This window comes from Parasteatoda tepidariorum, chromosome 7 (assembly GCF_043381705.1).
Source record: "Parasteatoda tepidariorum isolate YZ-2023 chromosome 7, CAS_Ptep_4.0, whole genome shotgun sequence".
NCBI lineage: Eukaryota > Metazoa > Arthropoda > Arachnida > Araneae > Theridiidae > Parasteatoda > Parasteatoda tepidariorum.
Genome location: NC_092210.1, coordinates 53,412,607 through 53,432,755, shown reverse-complemented (window position 1 = coordinate 53,432,755; position 20,149 = coordinate 53,412,607). Strand labels below are relative to the sequence as shown.

Here is a 20,149-nt window from a genome sequence, read left to right as displayed (position 1 = left end):
ACTTGTATGTTACTGCGAAAGAAAAGAATTTATATTTTAAACCAGCGTTGGACAGCCGATCCAATTCTGAGTTTGCGACTACCTATGTTCAACTCCATAGCTTTGTAATTTTGAACCCTACCCAGAAGACGAAGTAACTCCTGTATCAATGCATTGGGACAAACTAGCCTTCATAAAATATCATGAGGGAACTAACATACATTTGCGTCCATCCATGATGAGAAAAACCACGAAAACTTTCCACGATTAGTTTGACGCTAAGGGGATTCTAAACCATGATCCGTTTACCACTGAGGATATTTTACGTCAACACTGTGGTCAGTGTGAACCGGGAGTTGAATTCGTACCATTCATCCATTGCAGAGATTTAGACCTGGGTCACCTCATAGAGAGACGAACGCTCGATTCCCTGAGCCACCATGACTCTAAAATTAGTGAATGTCAATATTCTCCGGTAAGAAAATTTTTTTTGGAATCTCTGTTAGAATGTTGCACATTAAGGATTACAAATTAAAATTTTTGTGAGGGCAAAAAGACGCGAATATAATCTGGCAAGTCAATACTAAAAAAGGCGAGTGTACAGAACATCAAAACCCGTTTGATTGAGGAAGGAAAGGAGCTCAAAGATGGTTATTAGAAACTTTTTCTAATTTTACCGGCAATCAAGAAAGTTTTTATGCTCCTATTTTCTTTAATAATGAACTGTCTGACTTTATTAATGTTTTCTTTTCATTTTTTAAGCGTTAATTTTCGATTGGTGATTGAAATGGCGCAGAGGCGTTGACTTATGGCAACAGTATGCATGCTTTTACCATTAGCGTGTGGATAGTCATAGGAGAAGGAAGTGCATTAGTGTCTGTCTTGCTTTTTACACAAATAAGTAAAATTTTAAGTTAGAAAACTGTATGGAACTGAAAACTATATCAAACATAGTTCTTAAAGAAAGCATCGTAGAAATTGTAGAAAATATTTTTGACTTTGACAATTAAATGCGAAAAATATTATGAAGGAGGGGGGGGGGGACATTACCTTAAGCGTTACACACAAACGAAAAAACGAAAAGATTCCATTCGCAAACGCAAGCATGAAGCCCTTCCCTCACCAAAGTGGTTGAGAGAATTGAAACCTACCGAAGAGCGAATGGTGACTCTCCGAACCCCCTTCATGCAAATACGAGAACTGGGTGTTGATCACCAGTTAGGGATAAAAGGATCCATGGTTAACGTACCCAATAACTTGCACAAGACCGTAGACTGTCTTCCACGCAATATAAATGATTCATTCACTATTCATGTAAAATTGGGGAAAAACCTAGGTTTCAAATCATATATCATGTATGAACTTGTGAATCCGAAACGGGTGTATGATGTAGCTTACAATTTCCTTCAAACACCATTGTACCAATCCGAAAATGTTAATATTGATCTCGATTGGCTGTTCAATGTCTATTCAGTCATCAAAAGAATTTACACAGAATGTGTCTGAGCTACATTTAAATATGTCTGCGAAATTGTGTACCGAGCACTTCAGGACTAAAAGTAAAAGATGTCCAAGATGAAAACACAATAAAGTTTCTTTTTCAAACAAAATTGGACAACAACCATTTTGCCATTTTGCAAACCTGTGATCGCCGTAAGGCGATTCACAATTTTCTTCATTTTGTAGTGAATCGTATTTATATTATTTTAATTTTATCTAATTTTTATTATTATTTTTTCTTTTCGTAAAAGTCAATACCAAGTATTTATAATCAAAAGAATATGCATTAAATCTTCGTTATTTGTTAAATTCTCAGGTTTTAAAGTTATACATTTGTTATGAACTAAGAAAAAGTTCCATTTTTTTTTAAAAAATATTATCATTTCGTTAGTCTTATTTATAACACTTTGAATTTAAAAATTACTCCGGAATTAATATTAATAGGTATTTGGAGACTTGTCATTAAATTGAAAGCTACTGGATCAAGTTACACTAAATATAGTAACAATATTCTTCGGACTGCGAGAATCAAATTTCTAGAATTAGAACAAAGACATTTTTCAAAAAATGTTGACATTGCATTTAAGAAATATTTTAAAATAATTTTGAAAAATGTGATAAAACACTTAAAAACAAAAAGTTTTAAAATGTTTTGCTAGTTTGAAATATAATTGCAGTTACTAAAATCAATTTTATTGCTAATTAAAATTAATTTTTGTTGTTTTTATTTTTACAACAAAAAAAATTTAAAATTTTAAGTTTTAACCCCTTACATTACCTTGTTTACATTCTATCATATGTTTAACCACCCAATATCATAGTATGTGATCCAATGTTTTTTTTGCAACAAGAATCAAAACACCCCTTATCCTTTTTGGATTGCTTATTACATTGTACAACATGGGAAATGTCCTTCACATGAACCCCTTGTTATTTTTGAATTGCTTATTACATTGTACAACATGGGAAATGTCCTTCACGTGAACTTTTTATTATTTTTGAATTGCTCATTACACTGTGCAACATGGGGAATTTCCTTCACATGAACCCGTCGTTATTTTTGGATAGCTAATTACACTGTACAACCTGGAAAATTTCCTTAAATGTAACTATGTGTTCTCGTTTTTTTTTTTTTTTTTTTTTTTTTTTTTTTTTTTTTTTTTTTTTTTTTTGGCTGATAATAACGAATTTGTAGTTATTTTTTATTCACTTCGCATGATTTTCCCAAATATCTACATTTTATCTTTTTTCATACTGTATCAGCAGTAACAATTTACAGGCAAAAGAACTGTTATATGATTAGCACTAGGATCGTCACCAACTTGGAGACCATTTTGGTGATCTTGGCGACATTTTTGACGACAAAGGCTTCATTTACCTTCCCGAAGTTTTTAAGCTCTAGGTGCCTTAGGAAGCGAAATCCTTGTAAATAGCTGTATATATTTCTTTATTTCTTTTTTTTTTCTCGTATTATTGTATTAACCTCATGTATCTAACTGCGATTTATTTTACCATGTCCCCTCCCCTGATTTTGAGCTTAGGCTGACCATTTATTATTAACACTGAGACGAATGAGTTAGGGCCCCTGACGGGGCCGATACTTAGGTAACTATATGACATAGACATAGGCATAGGAAGCGAAATATCCAAATTAACACTTTACTAGAATCTTGATTTTTTTTTTTTTTTTTTTTGCATTTGTAATTTTGATTTATGAATCGTAAATGCCTTTTGTTGTTTGAAAATCGCATTGTTTATTCTAAAGGACAGAAGAAAAAGCATTTAAATTTATTCTTCATCGTTACTCTGCTGTGTAATTTAAAGAAAAGTAAGAGAGAGGAGAGAGTGAAAAAAAAGAAAAAGATAGTGCTAAATGATGTAATTTTAAAAAACAACGTAAACCTCATTTTTTTTTATTACTGCATAGATCTTACAAACTCCACGCAAGTCATGAATTTTTCACCATTTAAGACTATAAACCAAAATAAATTTTAAAAAATTTATCAAAAATAAATATAGAAGGAAAAAACGAACTAAATAAATAAATAAAATAGAGAGAGAGAAAAACGAAACTATTGGTAATTAAGAACTAAACGCGAAACAAAATAACAACGGAGTTTGATTGTTGAGCAATGTATCAATCAAAATCAGCCAGAAAAAATAATTGAAATTGAAAAAATCATTGAAAATCAAAATTAGCCAGCCTCCCAGATCATGTTATTTAACAAAGTTTGAGCTTTTTTGAAATATATGCTCTTTACCACAAATTCAAAATGGCCCACACCTTGAAGAAGAAACCTGAGAGCTATATCAATGATATTCAACCACATTTATGAAAAATGATTAATTAAAATTTCCACGACAAAAAGCGTATGTCACATCAAAATCGCAGAGACCATCTTCCCAATTTGTGATTCCACACATAACCCACATATTATTCCATACTATATACTAATCGAATCTATAAACAAAACCGCATTTTATGAATTAAAAATCTATGTTTTATCTTAAAATTACTTCTTACATGGATTTTGGTACATCCTTTAAACATTTAAGGAGTTGTTTCGCAATCATATCAAAATATTGATACTCGAACAGACGACAATAAAAGAAAAATAAGAGATTGCTTCGATTATCTTTTCCAACTGAAATGAATTATTTTTAATTAGTTTAAGAAATCATTTTACCTGTATAATTTTGCAATCAAACTAACTAACGAATTCAATGCTAAAAAAATTTCAAAAAAAACTAATATTAATGAGCTGATTCTTTGGTGAAACGATAAAAACGAAAAACTTCATGAATAAAATGCGCTACAATTGATACTCCGAATCTAATTCTTTCTATTATTGTCTTCTGGTAATGACAAAGAACGTGTTGGAATAATGGGTACTTATAAATTCAAAAATTTCGAATGATCGAATCCCCTGCCTAAGGTTTTGCCGCTTCTAATTAGCTGAGACCATTAACAAAACTCATATTTTCTTTTTTTTCATATCCCTTTCTCTTCTAATACTCCTTCGGCAGTTAAAGCTCCTTTTTTAAAGTCAAAATTATTATTGAAACGAAAATGAAAGAAAAAAAAGGAGTACTAATAGACGAAAGAAAATGAATTTAATCATTTCGACTTTGCAGAACTCATGAAAGATTCATCGAGTTTTGAGCTTACAGTGGGCAATTTGACATTTCCCCAAATTGTAAATGAGTCGGCCTTAATCTCTGCGCCGCTATTAAAGTTCTGAATAATTTAATACAGAGGACTTTTTGGTTCTTTAAAATCTTCTCTTCGATTCACCTGCATGTTGTTAAAAACCGAGTTCTTGACGTTATTCTTTTAATTGTGTGTAGCCGTTTCTAATCGTCGTCGTAAAAGGGACATCACACCGTACTTATTTGGACTATCTTGCAATTCACACGGGTGGATACGATGTAGATTTGGATCCAGTTAGACGTTAAACGAACTGTCTTTCTGTTTTAAAATATATTGTTTAGAAAATACTTGCATCAGAAATTATTTTCTTTTTTGCACAGTTTTTAATTTTAAAATAAATATTTGATAACATTTAGTGATTATAATTATTTTATGTAAAAAAAAATTCCTGGTTTTTAAAATGTTTATTTTTATTCACCTGCATGTTGTTAAAAACCGAGTTCTTGACGTTATTCTTTTAATTGTGTGTAGCCGTTTCTAATCGTCGTCGTAAAAGGGACATCGCACCGTACTTATTTGGACTATCTTGCAATTCACACGGGTGGATACGATGTAGATTTGGATCCAGTTAGATGTTAAACGAACTGTCTTTCTGTTTTAAAATATATTGTTGAGAAAATACTTGCATCAGAAATTATTTTCTCTTATGGATAGTTTTTAATTTTAAAATAAATATTTGATAACATTTAGTGATTATAATTATTTTATGTAAAAAAAAATTCCTGGTTTTTAAAATGTTTATTTTTATTCACCTGCATGTTGTTAAAAACCGAGTTCTTGACGTTATTCTTTTAATTGTGTGTAGCCGTTTCTAATCGTCGTCGTAAAAGGGACATCGCACCGTACTTATTTGGACTATCTTGCAATTCACACGGGTGGATACGATGTAGATTTGGATCCAGTTAGATGTTAAACGAACTGTCTTTCTGTTTTAAAATATATTGTTGAGAAAATACTTGCATCAGAAATTATTTTCTCTTATGGATAGTTTTTAATTTTAAAATAAATATTTGATAACATTTAGTGATTATAATTATTTTATGTAAAAAAAAATTCCTGGTTTTTAAAATGTTTATTTTTATTCACCTGCATGTTGTTAAAAACCGAGTTCTTGACGTTATTCTTTTAATTGTGTGTAGCCGTTTCTAATCGTCGTCGTAAAAGGGACATCGCACCGTACTTATTTGGACTATCTTGCAATTCACACGGGTGGATACGATGTAGATTTGGATCCAGTTAGATGTTAAACGAACTGTCTTTCTGTTTTAAAATATATTGTTGAGAAAATACTTGCATCAGAAATTATTTTCTCTTATGGATAGTTTTTAATTTTAAAATAAATATTTGATAACATTTAGTGATTATAATTATTTTATGTAAAAAAAAATTCCTGGTTTTTAAAATGTTTATTTTTATTCACCTGCATGTTGTTAAAAACCGAGTTCTTGACGTTATTCTTTTAATTGTGTGTAGCCGTTTCTAATCGTCGTCGTAAAAGGGACATCGCACCGTACTTATTTGGACTATCTTGCAATTCACACGGGTGGATACGATGTAGATTTGGATCCAGTTAGATGTTAAACGAACTGTCTTTCTGTTTTAAAATATATTGTTGAGAAAATACTTGCATCAGAAATTATTTTCTCTTATGGATAGTTTTTAATTTTAAAATAAATATTTGATAACATTTAGTGATTATAATTATTTTATGTAAAAAAAAATTCCTGGTTTTTAAAATGTTTATTTTTATTCACCTGCATGTTGTTAAAAACCGAGTTCTTGACGTTATTCTTTTAATTGTGTGTAGCCGTTTCTAATCGTCGTCGTAAAAGGGACATCGCACCGTACTTATTTGGACTATCTTGCAATTCACACGGGTGGATACGATGTAGATTTGGATCCAGTTAGATGTTAAACGAACTGTCTTTCTGTTTTAAAATATATTGTTGAGAAAATACTTGCATCAGAAATTATTTTCTCTTATGGATAGTTTTTAATTTTAAAATAAATATTTGATAACATTTAGTGATTATAATTATTTTATGTAAAAAAAAATTCCTGGTTTTTAAAATGTTTATTTTTATTCACCTGCATGTTGTTAAAAACCGAGTTCTTGACGTTATTCTTTTAATTGTGTGTAGCCGTTTCTAATCGTCGTCGTAAAAGGGACATCGCACCGTACTTATTTGGACTATCTTGCAATTCACACGGGTGGATACGATGTAGATTTGGATCCAGTTAGATGTTAAACGAACTGTCTTTCTGTTTTAAAATATATTGTTGAGAAAATACTTGCATCAGAAATTATTTTCTCTTATGGATAGTTTTTAATTTTAAAATAAATATTTGATAACATTTAGTGATTATAATTATTTTATGTAAAAAAAAATTCCTGGTTTTTAAAATGTTTATTTTTATTCACCTGCATGTTGTTAAAAACCGAGTTCTTGACGTTATTCTTTTAATTGTGTGTAGCCGTTTCTAATCGTCGTCGTAAAAGGGACATCGCACCGTACTTATTTGGACTATCTTGCAATTCACACGGGTGGATACGATGTAGATTTGGATCCAGTTAGATGTTAAACGAACTGTCTTTCTGTTTTAAAATATATTGTTGAGAAAATACTTGCATCAGAAATTATTTTCTCTTATGGATAGTTTTTAATTTTAAAATAAATATTTGATAACATTTAGTGATTATAATTATTTTATGTAAAAAAAAATTCCTGGTTTTTAAAATGTTTATTTTTATTCACCTGCATGTTGTTAAAAACCGAGTTCTTGACGTTATTCTTTTAATTGTGTGTAGCCGTTTCTAATCGTCGTCGTAAAAGGGACATCGCACCGTACTTATTTGGACTATCTTGCAATTCACACGGGTGGATACGATGTAGATTTGGATCCAGTTAGATGTTAAACGAACTGTCTTTCTGTTTTAAAATATATTGTTGAGAAAATACTTGCATCAGAAATTATTTTCTCTTATGGATAGTTTTTAATTTTAAAATAAATATTTGATAACATTTAGTGATTATAATTATTTTATGTAAAAAAAAATTCCTGGTTTTTAAAATGTTTATTTTTATTCACCTGCATGTTGTTAAAAACCGAGTTCTTGACGTTATTCTTTTAATTGTGTGTAGCCGTTTCTAATCGTCGTCGTAAAAGGGACATCGCACCGTACTTATTTGGACTATCTTGCAATTCACACGGGTGGATACGATGTAGATTTGGATCCAGTTAGATGTTAAACGAACTGTCTTTCTGTTTTAAAATATATTGTTGAGAAAATACTTGCATCAGAAATTATTTTCTCTTATGGATAGTTTTTAATTTTAAAATAAATATTTGATAACATTTAGTGATTATAATTATTTTATGTAAAAAAAAATTCCTGGTTTTTAAAATGTTTATTTTTATTCACCTGCATGTTGTTAAAAACCGAGTTCTTGACGTTATTCTTTTAATTGTGTGTAGCCGTTTCTAATCGTCGTCGTAAAAGGGACATCGCACCGTACTTATTTGGACTATCTTGCAATTCACACGGGTGGATACGATGTAGATTTGGATCCAGTTAGATGTTAAACGAACTGTCTTTCTGTTTTAAAATATATTGTTGAGAAAATACTTGCATCAGAAATTATTTTCTCTTATGGATAGTTTTTAATTTTAAAATAAATATTTGATAACATTTAGTGATTATAATTATTTTATGTAAAAAAAAATTCCTGGTTTTTAAAATGTTTATTTTTATTCACCTGCATGTTGTTAAAAACCGAGTTCTTGACGTTATTCTTTTAATTGTGTGTAGCCGTTTCTAATCGTCGTCGTAAAAGGGACATCGCACCGTACTTATTTGGACTATCTTGCAATTCACACGGGTGGATACGATGTAGATTTGGATCCAGTTAGATGTTAAACGAACTGTCTTTCTGTTTTAAAATATATTGTTGAGAAAATACTTGCATCAGAAATTATTTTCTCTTATGGATAGTTTTTAATTTTAAAATAAATATTTGATAACATTTAGTGATTATAATTATTTTATGTAAAAAAAAATTCCTGGTTTTTAAAATGTTTATTTTTATTCACCTGCATGTTGTTAAAAACCGAGTTCTTGACGTTATTCTTTTAATTGTGTGTAGCCGTTTCTAATCGTCGTCGTAAAAGGGACATCGCACCGTACTTATTTGGACTATCTTGCAATTCACACGGGTGGATACGATGTAGATTTGGATCCAGTTAGATGTTAAACGAACTGTCTTTCTGTTTTAAAATATATTGTTGAGAAAATACTTGCATCAGAAATTATTTTCTCTTATGGATAGTTTTTAATTTTAAAATAAATATTTGATAACATTTAGTGATTATAATTATTTTATGTAAAAAAAAATTCCTGGTTTTTAAAATGTTTATTTTTATTCACCTGCATGTTGTTAAAAACCGAGTTCTTGACGTTATTCTTTTAATTGTGTGTAGCCGTTTCTAATCGTCGTCGTAAAAGGGACATCGCACCGTACTTATTTGGACTATCTTGCAATTCACACGGGTGGATACGATGTAGATTTGGATCCAGTTAGATGTTAAACGAACTGTCTTTCTGTTTTAAAATATATTGTTGAGAAAATACTTGCATCAGAAATTATTTTCTCTTATGGATAGTTTTTAATTTTAAAATAAATATTTGATAGCATTTAGTGATATTAATAATTTTATGTAAAGAATTTTTTTTTCTGGTTTTTGAAATATTTAGTTTTATTCACCTCTATGTTGTTAAAAATTGTGATACTGCTCATTTAATTGTATGTAGCTATTTCTAATTAAAAAGTAAGATTTCTTTCAAGTTTGCAATCGGTTTTTCTCTCCAAAAGCTACGATATTTTCGAATGATATTTTTAGTCTATTTTTTGTCGAAATGTGTAAGTTTAAAAAATTACATATTATATGGGATTGCATAAATCTTGCGAAAAACTTCTAGAGGATTTAGGGCACACTATCAGGATTCAAACTGTATTGTAGCTCATGGCTGGAATTTTTTTTATGCATTATTTTTATTACCGTCGGTGAAAAACCGACCCAATTTATTGGGTTTACGACTACTAATGTTCAGTTCCGTAGCCTTGTAATTTTGAACCCAATCCAGAAGACAAGGGAACTCCTGGATCAAGTATCGGGAGACATTTGCCTTCGTGGAGAAATTTTTGATGAAACTAACCCGCATTTGCGTTACATGGAGTGGCACACCACGAAAACCTCCCATGGTTAGCCTGACGGCAAGGGAACTCTCACCCATGATCCGTCTACCAGTAAGGATATTTTGCGCACCTATCTGCATCTAACGACATTTCCGGACATGGGTTCCTACACATTTTTAATCCTGATTTATTGTCGATGAAACGGCCTGACGATTGTTGCTAAAAAGAACGCGATCCTTGCTTCTATTTAAGATATTACTTTAATATTAACAAATTACGAAACTTATTTTTCCAAGAGCACTTACGATTAGCACTAGAGTTTAATTAAATCTTAGAAAATTTATTACGTTTATTTTAAAAGTTTTGCCTTATAATAGATAGTAATTCACTCTTTTCTTTTTATATATAAAGTTGTTTATAAAAGAGTTTAGTTATAAAAGTCTTTAATTAAGTATATTTTGTTTCTTGTGTCTTAAAAATACCTCTGACTTAGTAAGAAGCATCCATTGAACTCGTTTAATTAAACATTGACGAATCTCAAATAAAATTGCAAAGTCACAAACAACAAAATCTTTAAGCAATCTCTATCCAATTTTTTCACCATATTCGATTGTAATAATATCTTATAAAAGGTAGTTCTACACAAATATTTCTTTAATGATACGTGTTAATTTGTGAGTACGAAAAATAAAACAGTTTAGATGAGGTGTAGTTCGAATTTTGTTCAACAAAAGTAAGCGTGTGGTGTGAATCAAGATTTAATTAAATCTCAACAATTTTACTCCTAAAGCTCGTTTCATATTACAACCCTGATTACGCTAATTCTAATGCGTAAAAATACAGTCCGGCGGAGAAAGAATACTCATTCAATTTCAGACTTAATTGCAACTACGAAAGTCTTGAATAGAATTAGATGTGAGATGAAAATAAAAAATATCTATATATATTAAATAAAAATAAAAAAAAATCCCTCGGCGTCTCCCGATTAATATATATTGAAGATTTGCATTTGAGGTTAGGAATTTGAGAAACTTAGCCGCAAGATTGAAATTATTCTTGTGTTGTTGTTTTAGTTTCGGTAATTAATAGTTAATGACCCAAAGGCGTTGTAAACCTTTCTTACTTAAAAATTCAAAAATACTTGATTAATAACATGATAAGTTAATTAAGATTTTCTAGTAATTTAGTAAGACACTGATAAAAAAAAAGTATGGGAAACTGCTAAATAAATGCAGCCATCCAAGGAAAAGAGTAGGTGCCAGAGGAATCTAAAAATGCTAATAACTAAAAACACAAATAAATAAAATAATCAGGCTTAGTAGTCTGTATGTAAATCGGTTCATTTCGTTTTGCTGCTCTTTTATTTCAAACAATAGGTGAGTTGTTTTCAGTTTTTTTTTTGTTAATATTTCTTAACCCTAAAACTATCTTCTTCTTTTGAAATCTCGTGAAGGTAAATTTTGCCTCATGCAGTGATTTTAATATTTAACTTTGACGCTATGCTTTTGATTGTTTTTTTAGATAATTATTGTAGAACAGTTCTTAGAAGATGTGGTTAATTAATAACGACTTCAATAATTTAACCGGTCTGCGGTTGATCTTTTTTTTTATATACCTTTTCCATGCATGTTTGATGCAAAATGCTGATTGTTTAGTGATTATAGACTTTATAATCAAGTGAATAATTGCATTTATAATGATTAGAATCTTCCACGTCAGAGATATGGTCTTCGTAAAAGTAATCAAGCGGAGAAGCGCGCGAAAACAAAAAAATTCATTATTTCCTTAATTTAATTAATGAACTACGAGGTAGAGGCCTAAATTAAAATCTAAAGTTATTCTTTTAAAAACTATGCATTCATGGAGGCTCTCAATTTTAATTTTCTTTGCATGTACATTAATATTATTATTTAAAGCCTGATGAAGTGTGAGAAAATAAACAAAAGAGATTATTGAAAAGTTATTGTTTCAGAGTAATTCTCATAAATTTTGTACTGAAATAAAATTAATAAAATAAACCGCGATAATTAAAAAAATAATATGCGTTCATAAAAGATTTACTGTTTTAATCAGTTTTTTTTTCTAAGGTAACGTTTTCGAGCATTAGTATTAGTATGTAATCGCTTTCTCTTTAGAATGTATTGTCATGTAAATGATATTTGCGTACGTTTCTTATTCACTTTGTTGTGTGTAAATAAAATTTATTAGTGCTCACAAATATAAGTTTGTTAATAAAACAAAAATAAAAACTTATATACATTATTTTACTTTATGCAAATTATGAAGTTCTTCCCTACATTAATTTTATACTCGAAAACAATATGTGCTAACAAAATACTAATTTTTTAATCTATTTTGAAAAATCCTTTCTTGTTTTGTTAACTATGCATACGATGCTTATGTTATTAAATAAAATTCTCATTATAGATAATTTAGTTTTTATTTTTTAATTTAAAACACTTCTTTAAATATTGTAATAAACAAATTCCCGAACAACTAATATAAAAAGAAATACTTGTCATTTTAGACTGTAAATGCTTTTTTAATATTTTAAATATATTATACTTATTTTGCTACTCAAATTCCTTCATTTCTTTTTTATACTTTATTTTTATTATTTTACATTTCATATTTCATTAACGCTTTGTTTTATTTCGCTTATACATGAATGATTGTTTGATAGTTTGTCATTTGTTGTTTTTTCTTTTAGTTCACATACGTATAATGCTAATTTTACACTATCTTTGTATTTATTTTTCAAAAATTAAATTGGCAATTCAACTTTTTTTCTTAATTTAAGCTTCTTTATTTTAGAAACGCCCTTTGGATGAACTAAAGAAGCTGTGCTTAGCGGAAATTGAAAAAATGTCTAAGGAGGAAATATTAGACATAATTTCAGGTAAAAATGAAACTACTTATTTTTAGAAAAGATTTTATTTGAATGTTGCTAATTAGTAAGTTTGATATAACTTACAAAAATGTTATAAAACCTATTTCTTTACAAAAAATTTAAGTACTGTTTTATTTAAATTAAAAACAGAAGTTTGAAATTAATAATGTGTAATTCTATATCACGTGTGAAACAATCAGGGTTATATGGGTTTTTTTACCACAGGTTTTTTTTTATAAATAAGAATAACTATAGAGCTCTGCTACCTGCTTGTTTAACTCACCAACCTCCACAATTGTTTCGCAATTCCGTATTTCTTGGCGATAAACAAATTAGATCAGTGGTTCCCAACCTGGGGGCGATAATCCTTAGGGGGCGACGAGTATTCAAAAGATAAAAATTGCTAATAATATTAATAACAAAAGCTGTTTGAGATTGAAATTGAAAATATATATGAAACTTATGGTTCTGGTGTAGACAAAGAATTATGATAGTTAAAAATTTAAAAAAAATTCAAGTGCAATATCGTTTTCGTCATACGTTTTGATATCGCAGGTGGAAATCTGATAAGTCACTCTGTTCCTCTGAGCAATAATACTGTTTCCTGCGTATTGATGAGATGGCCGTCAACGTTGAATCAAAACTCATCCAAATTTTTGAAAGAAGGTAAATTTGCGTTGCAGATTGATGAATCAACTGTGATAGATAACAAAGCTGTTTTAGCTTACGTGAGATTCATAAATGAGAGTAAGGATATTAACTAGGAAATGTTGTTTACAAGAACTTTGAACACAGATACAAAAGGATCGTCGATTTTTAAATTGGTCAAAGATTATTTTGAGGAAAAAGAAATTCCCCTCACAAGTGTAAGGGCTTGTGCAACAGATGGTGCTCCAACTATGTCTGGAGTGTCTGGGTCACCTTAAAAAAGAAATACCGGAAGTTATCTCACAATTCATTATGTCGTCATTCATTATTCATCATCGTCAACTTTTGGCTGCAAAAAATTGTTTATTTCTGGCATCAATAAAATAAAAGCTAATTCTCCTAATAACCGTTTGTTCCGAGAACTTTGCCATGAAAATGATGAAGATTTCGAATTCCTGCTCCTACATACAGCTGTGAGATGACTTTCAAAATTAAACTGAGCCGTTTTTTCGAATTGCTGGATTCGGTTACTGAGTTTCTCGACACCACTGATCCTGTTTTAAGTGAGAATTCGAAGTACACAAGCAACGCAAGTTGGAAACTGCGTACCTCACTGATAGTTTTGAAAAAATGAAGGAAATCAACGTAAAACTTCAAGGAAACAAAATTAACATTATCAAGGCTAAGGGAATCATATCTTCATTCATCGCCAAGTTTGATATCTACAAGTCAAACATGAGTCGCAAAGAGCTAATGCAATTTCCAACTCTTAAAAAGTGTTCAATGGCAGATATCGAGATTCTCGAAAAAAAATCTTAATTTTTACTGATCACCTTAATCAGTTATGGAATCAAGATTTAAAGATTTGATGAAATTAGAAATTGCGGATTGGATTTTCGATCCTTTCTCTTTTGAAGTTGTGGATAAGCTCACCTCCTCTTTGTAGACTGAGTTTTTAGATTTGAAGTATGACTGTGAGGCTAAAGTCGTCTTTAAAAAATACGGTTACGAGTTAGCTTGGGTAAAGCTTATGGACACTTATCCACAATTGTGGAAACAAACTGAGCCGCTTCTCATCTCATTCCCGTCAACATATTTAGTGGAGAGAGGATTTAGTTCTGTCTTCCAGCTGCTCACAAAGCAAAGAGATAGGTTGGACCCGCGTTTAAATCTGACGAGCATAAAACCTGACATTCAAGCTTTAACTTGAAATATCCCAAGCACAGGGCAGTCATTGAAGTGGTAAAAATGTACTTTCTCACTCTTCATTTTTTTTCTCAAATTTTAGTTGTTAACGTTTTAACTTTTTCTTGATTACATTAAAATATGAATTTAAATAAATGTACTTTTGTTTTGATTATAACGTTTTAAATATCATTTCTTTTAGGAGAAAAAAGATCCACAATTTTTTTAATTAATAAGAATGACAGGATAAATGTGCCTCCTTATTTGCATTACAGTTTAAATTAAAATCAAATAGCTTAGCATATTTTCAGTGTTTGGTTGCTCACAAGCAACAATGAATGATTTTTTGAGCTAAAAGAGAAAGGGGCGATGTGTGTCAGCCAGCCACAAGAGGTTGGGAACCACTGAATTAGATCAAAACTAAAAAAATATTTAATTTAAAAGCTCCTAAAATTTTTATAATATTAACATAAATTTGGTAACAGATTATTGGGATAAATTTAAACCTAATAATTTGCTCAGTTACCATTACAACTTCTAAACTGTAAAAAATTTCAGATCAAATCACTGTAAAAAATTCCAGATCAAATTACGGTAAGAAAGTACCGCCATTCAGGGTGCCAGTACTTTTTACCTTAAAACCCATTTTTACCGGAGCATGTTACGAAACTAAAATCTGATGTACCGTAATTTTCACAGTGAAATCACTCTAATAAAAATAAATATCACTGTAAAAATTACTGTATAATATTTTACGGTAGAAATGGATTTTATGAATAATGCACCCATGTGCCAGTAATATGGATTTTACGGATACTGCAATCAGCCAGTACGTCGTTTTACCGTAATTTAATCCAAAATTATTTACAGTGTGTCTTCCGCAACATTACTCTTAATTCAGTGGAATAGTATTTAAAGGTAAGGACTATAATGCAAAAGCATGATTTTGAACAAAATTTATGAAATTGAGTTTATTATAAATTTAAAATTCCTGTAGTCGTAGCTTTCTAAAAATACTTATAATACTTTCTAACTAACTATGCACTAACTAAAAATACTTTCTAAAAATACTTATTTGTACTACAATTATTTACTAAGTTATAGCAGTTTTTGTGCAAGGTGATAAAAGTGGATAGACTAGTGATTTTTTATGTCTTTAAATGCGTTTATCTTAAAATAAGTTTTTTTTTCACATATTTCACCACCTTAAGCACGATATCTCATATTGTTTTTAAAATAGTTGTCTACAATTTTTCATGAGTGTTTGTGTTTATAGCACGCATGTTTTGAACTACAAACTAAGAGAAAAAAGTAAAATTTCTTTTTTTATGCATGTTTTTTCGTAAAGACACGTTCAGAAATTTTTAAAAATGTGATTTTTTAACTGCGTTGATCCCTTAATCAATAGTACATGCACTTGCTTTTAAGGTAATCGTTCAAAACATAGTTGATAGCCTTCTAAATAAAATCCATGAGCGATTTTTTTGTTTTGGGTGATAGAATTTTTTTTTACAGTGTTTAGCGTATAGGCAAAAAAAATTCGTTTTTTTTTTAACCCAAAAATTTCCATTTAAAAAAATGAATCATAATTTTTTGCTAGTTTCAAACGTTTTTACGCATAATAAAACATATCAACTAGTTTTTTAAAATTTTATATCAATATTTTAAAAAAAAGTAGTCGGCTACCATAAGTGCAAAATGGAAAAGTAAATTTTTCTTTTTTACAATTTTATTATTTTTATTACATGTGAAATATGTGTATAGTTGCATATTAGAACAATTTAAAACTAACTATTATTAATCATTCCATTTTTTTTAATTTATTTAAAACATGTTGTAATGAAGAATAATTTTTTTCACATGATTAAGCTACTACTACGTTGTTTTCATAACCATAAATTTTAACTTATTTACGTTTTCCCCAGTTCTATTCAGAAAGTAGTTTCCTAGAACTTATAGTTATTCTGTATTCACATTTCAACATTTAATTTAAACATCTATGCCTTTGTTTAAGTTTCAGTTTTAAATTGTTTCATTACTATAGATTACATTATATTGTGAAACGGTTCTACAAAAATTTTAAATATAGCTTTGATCAACTATACAGAATTACCCGGGTATTTGAAATTTTTAAAATGGAATATTTGATTTCATTTTACTTCATTTTCTTTATTTCGTTAAAAACAATACATTGCACTTCATTTTGTGAAAAATTTATTTCAATATACGATAAATGATTATCTTCTTCTATCAGTATGGCAGCCAAGTACAAACCAGAGTCGTCCCAACTAGTCTTTTCCATCTGGCTTGATCAGACATTAGGTTTCTCCATCTATTGATGCCCATGGTTTTAAGATCTTTTTCCACATAATCAATCCAACTGGTGTTTGGTCTTCACCTTTTTCGGTTGCCTGTAAACTTTCCAAAAGTCAGCTTCTTAACTGGATCACCATCATCCTCTCTATAAATGTGACCCTGTCATCGTATTCTATAGAATTTAATAATTGAAATTATGTTTGGTTGCTTAAATTTTCTCTATAATTCATATTTGTGCTGAATCCGCCAAACATTGTTTTTTTAACAACTCCGAAGATGACTCTGAGTATTTTCTTTCAAAAATTAGTAGTTTTTAGTTAGTCATCTGTTTTATTTAAAGGCCAGCATTCGCTGACATAACACCTATTAGCCATCGTTATCCTATTTCTGTATTGATATCATTATTAACTGTTTTATTAACTGAAACAATTCTCCCAGGTATTTGAACTAGTGATTATAATAATTTTAATTGCATTCACAGGGAAAGGCCCTCCACTATTCAAAGAACAGGAAACTCAAACAAAACTCTCTGAAAACTCAAATGACAGTGGTAAGGCATTTTACGTTTATAAACATAACATTTAGACTTAAAGGTTTTGTTAATTATAACCAACTGTTTTACTAAAAGTGTTTTTTTAATAATAATTCATTATTTGAACTATACTTTTAGGATGTTTTTTGTGTAATTTACGTGGGTCAAATTTTAATGCTTTCATAGCTACGGAAATCACAATCTCACCCTGTTACTATCACTACAGCCAATTGATGTTTAAGTTTTGAGAAATTCTGCAAAAATATATATATATATAAAAAAGAACAGATGCAATTCAGACTATACCATTGGTCAATTTGACAAGATTTAGAATTCGATTCAAATTGGATCTTTGTACCCGCAGTTTGTAATGAAATCACTGTGAAATTGCCAGTTGTTGAAGAAAGGCCTTTCCCTTCGCCGTTATCAGTTAAAAAATAAAATTGTGAGAAATATCTTACACTTTAAGCATCAATTTCAAAAGTACACTGAGAAAAAAAAGTATAGTAAAAGCTACCAGAATATTATAAAATTTACCGTAATTCTGAATCTATTCTGAAACACCAAGAATTCGAAAATTTTTACCGAAGCACTTTGATAACGACTATGGTAAAATTAACTACAAAATATAGTTTTACAATATATGACAAAATTTGGTAAATGTGGTGAATAAAATTTCTGCATATTGACTTTTATTTTAAATTCTGCACAAGTTTTTTTTTCTTTACGTTTAAAGATTAGTTAAAGTAACATCGCCATTAGCATTCAACAAATCAGATCATTCATCATCATAATTGACAAGACAGCGCACTGTGAGCCAATGCCTTCCTCTGAAGATTTCTCCATGACTACTTCTGATTCACCTTTGATCTCCAATTCTTTTCATTAATTGCGAGAAAATCAGACTCCACTGAGTCAGCCCATCTCAACCGCGGTCTTCCCCGCTTTCTTGTTCCATTGGGTCTAAAAAGCAGTATCGTTTTTATTGTATTGTCATCACTCATTCGAATCACGTGGGCCATCCAATTCATTCTATTTATTTTTATGTATTTAATAATATCAGGCTGTTTAAAAATCTTGTACAGTTCGAAGTTAAATCTCCTTCTCCAGTTATTGTTTTCATTTACACCACCAAGTATACTCCTCAAAATTTTTCTCTCAAATGTTGCGATACAATTTTTATTCCTGTTTTGTCATTGTCCAAGCCTCAGAAGCGTATGTCAAGACTGGCCGGACATGAGTTTTGTAGATTAAGAACTTTTTTTTTCTAGAAAGAAACCTAGATTTAATAAATCTTTCTCAGCCAGCTAGAGTCGGTTTTCAGATCATTGAGAGATTTAATTATAAATAAGTTTTTTTTTTAGGATTGTTGTTTAAGATTAAGATTGTTATATTATTTTAATGACTTTTCTATCTCATAAGTACCACAATTATAACGTTGATTACTGAGTATCTTAATTTTAAATAAATATTTAATACCGATAGCTTTTGTTTACAATATCCAAACAAAACTCTATTCCTAGCAGTGATAAATAACTTTTATTGGCAAATTTAAGTCTTTCTGTAAAAGTGTAAAATAGAACTACCCAAAAGCGAAGAAAAGTAAAAAATATTTCATCGCAAGAGGAAATTTTTCCCTAATTGGTCGCTTTTTGACAAACAAAACCGGACTTGTTCAGTATCTCCAGGAAAAGGGTTGAGTTTTATTACTTTTCCGCTAAGGAAAATGCATCGTCGCCTGGCCACGCCACCCATGACTTTCTTTCTTACAAACCCCACTTCGCCTCCTGCTGCACCCCACACACCCCTTTAAATGAACTTCTGCAGATTGAGGGCGCGTGTGGGGGCCTGTTCCCTCTCCCGGCCAAGAGAAGAACAAGCTCGCCCCGATAATTTAATCAAATTAAACGAAATTAAATTAAATCAAATTAAATTAAATTAAATTATGGAAGTCTTTTGCTCCCCCCTTCCTTCTTCTCTCCCCCTCATCTTCTTCTTGTGCCTCCCTCTCGAGCGTGCCTGATCTGATAATGAGATTAGCAAGGTTTCAAGAAATATATGAAGCAAATTAGCGTGCATGTAATGTGCTTAAATGAAGAAGGGGTCTAAGGAAAAGTTGTAGTTGTATTTAAAAGCATTAAAAGTTTCGGAGTGCACTACCCCTTACACCACCCTCGCTTTATCCCCCTTGGGTGGGGGAAGGAGAAATTATTGATTTCTGTCTTTCTCAACTGCCCTTTCCCCCTTACTTCCTTATTCCTCAAGCTGGGGGTATAAAGGTGTGGGGTGGTCCCCACCCTGGCTTCACCCTCAAAAGTTCTTCGCTATCTTTTCTCTCAGCTTCGCTTCAGATGAGGAGCGCTCCAAGGAATATAAGGAATATATCTACGGCTAGGGAGAGAAAACAATGCCAGCGACATAATGCTGTAAAGTAATAAGTATTTGCCCGGAATTTAATTTTACCAATTTTACTGCCATATATCCTCGGCAAAATTAAATTCTCGGCAAATATGTAGCCTATTCCCGGGCGTAATTACTTAACAGCAATGGAAAATGCAAATTACTTCGAGAGTGGCGGGTGTGGGATGGTGTGGGGGAGAAGTAAAAGCAAAGGCAGCGCCGCGTGGCGGGGGCGAAAGACAGAAAAGAAGATAGTTATACTAGACACACACACACAGCGGGCACAAGCTGGC

The 20,149-nt window shown here is 30.6% G+C and overlaps 1 protein-coding gene across 1 annotated transcript in view; it reads left to right on the top strand.

Annotated features, from left to right (window-relative positions):
- LOC107439859 (caspase activity and apoptosis inhibitor 1) overlaps positions 1 to 20,149 on the top strand; it is a 103,149-nt gene that overhangs the window by 33,496 nt on the left and 49,504 nt on the right. Inside the window, exons 4-5 of the mRNA XM_016052590.3 lie at positions 12,700 to 12,784; positions 17,406 to 17,474. Coding sequence (XP_015908076.1) covers positions 12,700 to 12,784; positions 17,406 to 17,474 — 154 coding nt within the window. The remainder of the gene's footprint in view (positions 1 to 12,699; positions 12,785 to 17,405; positions 17,475 to 20,149) is intronic.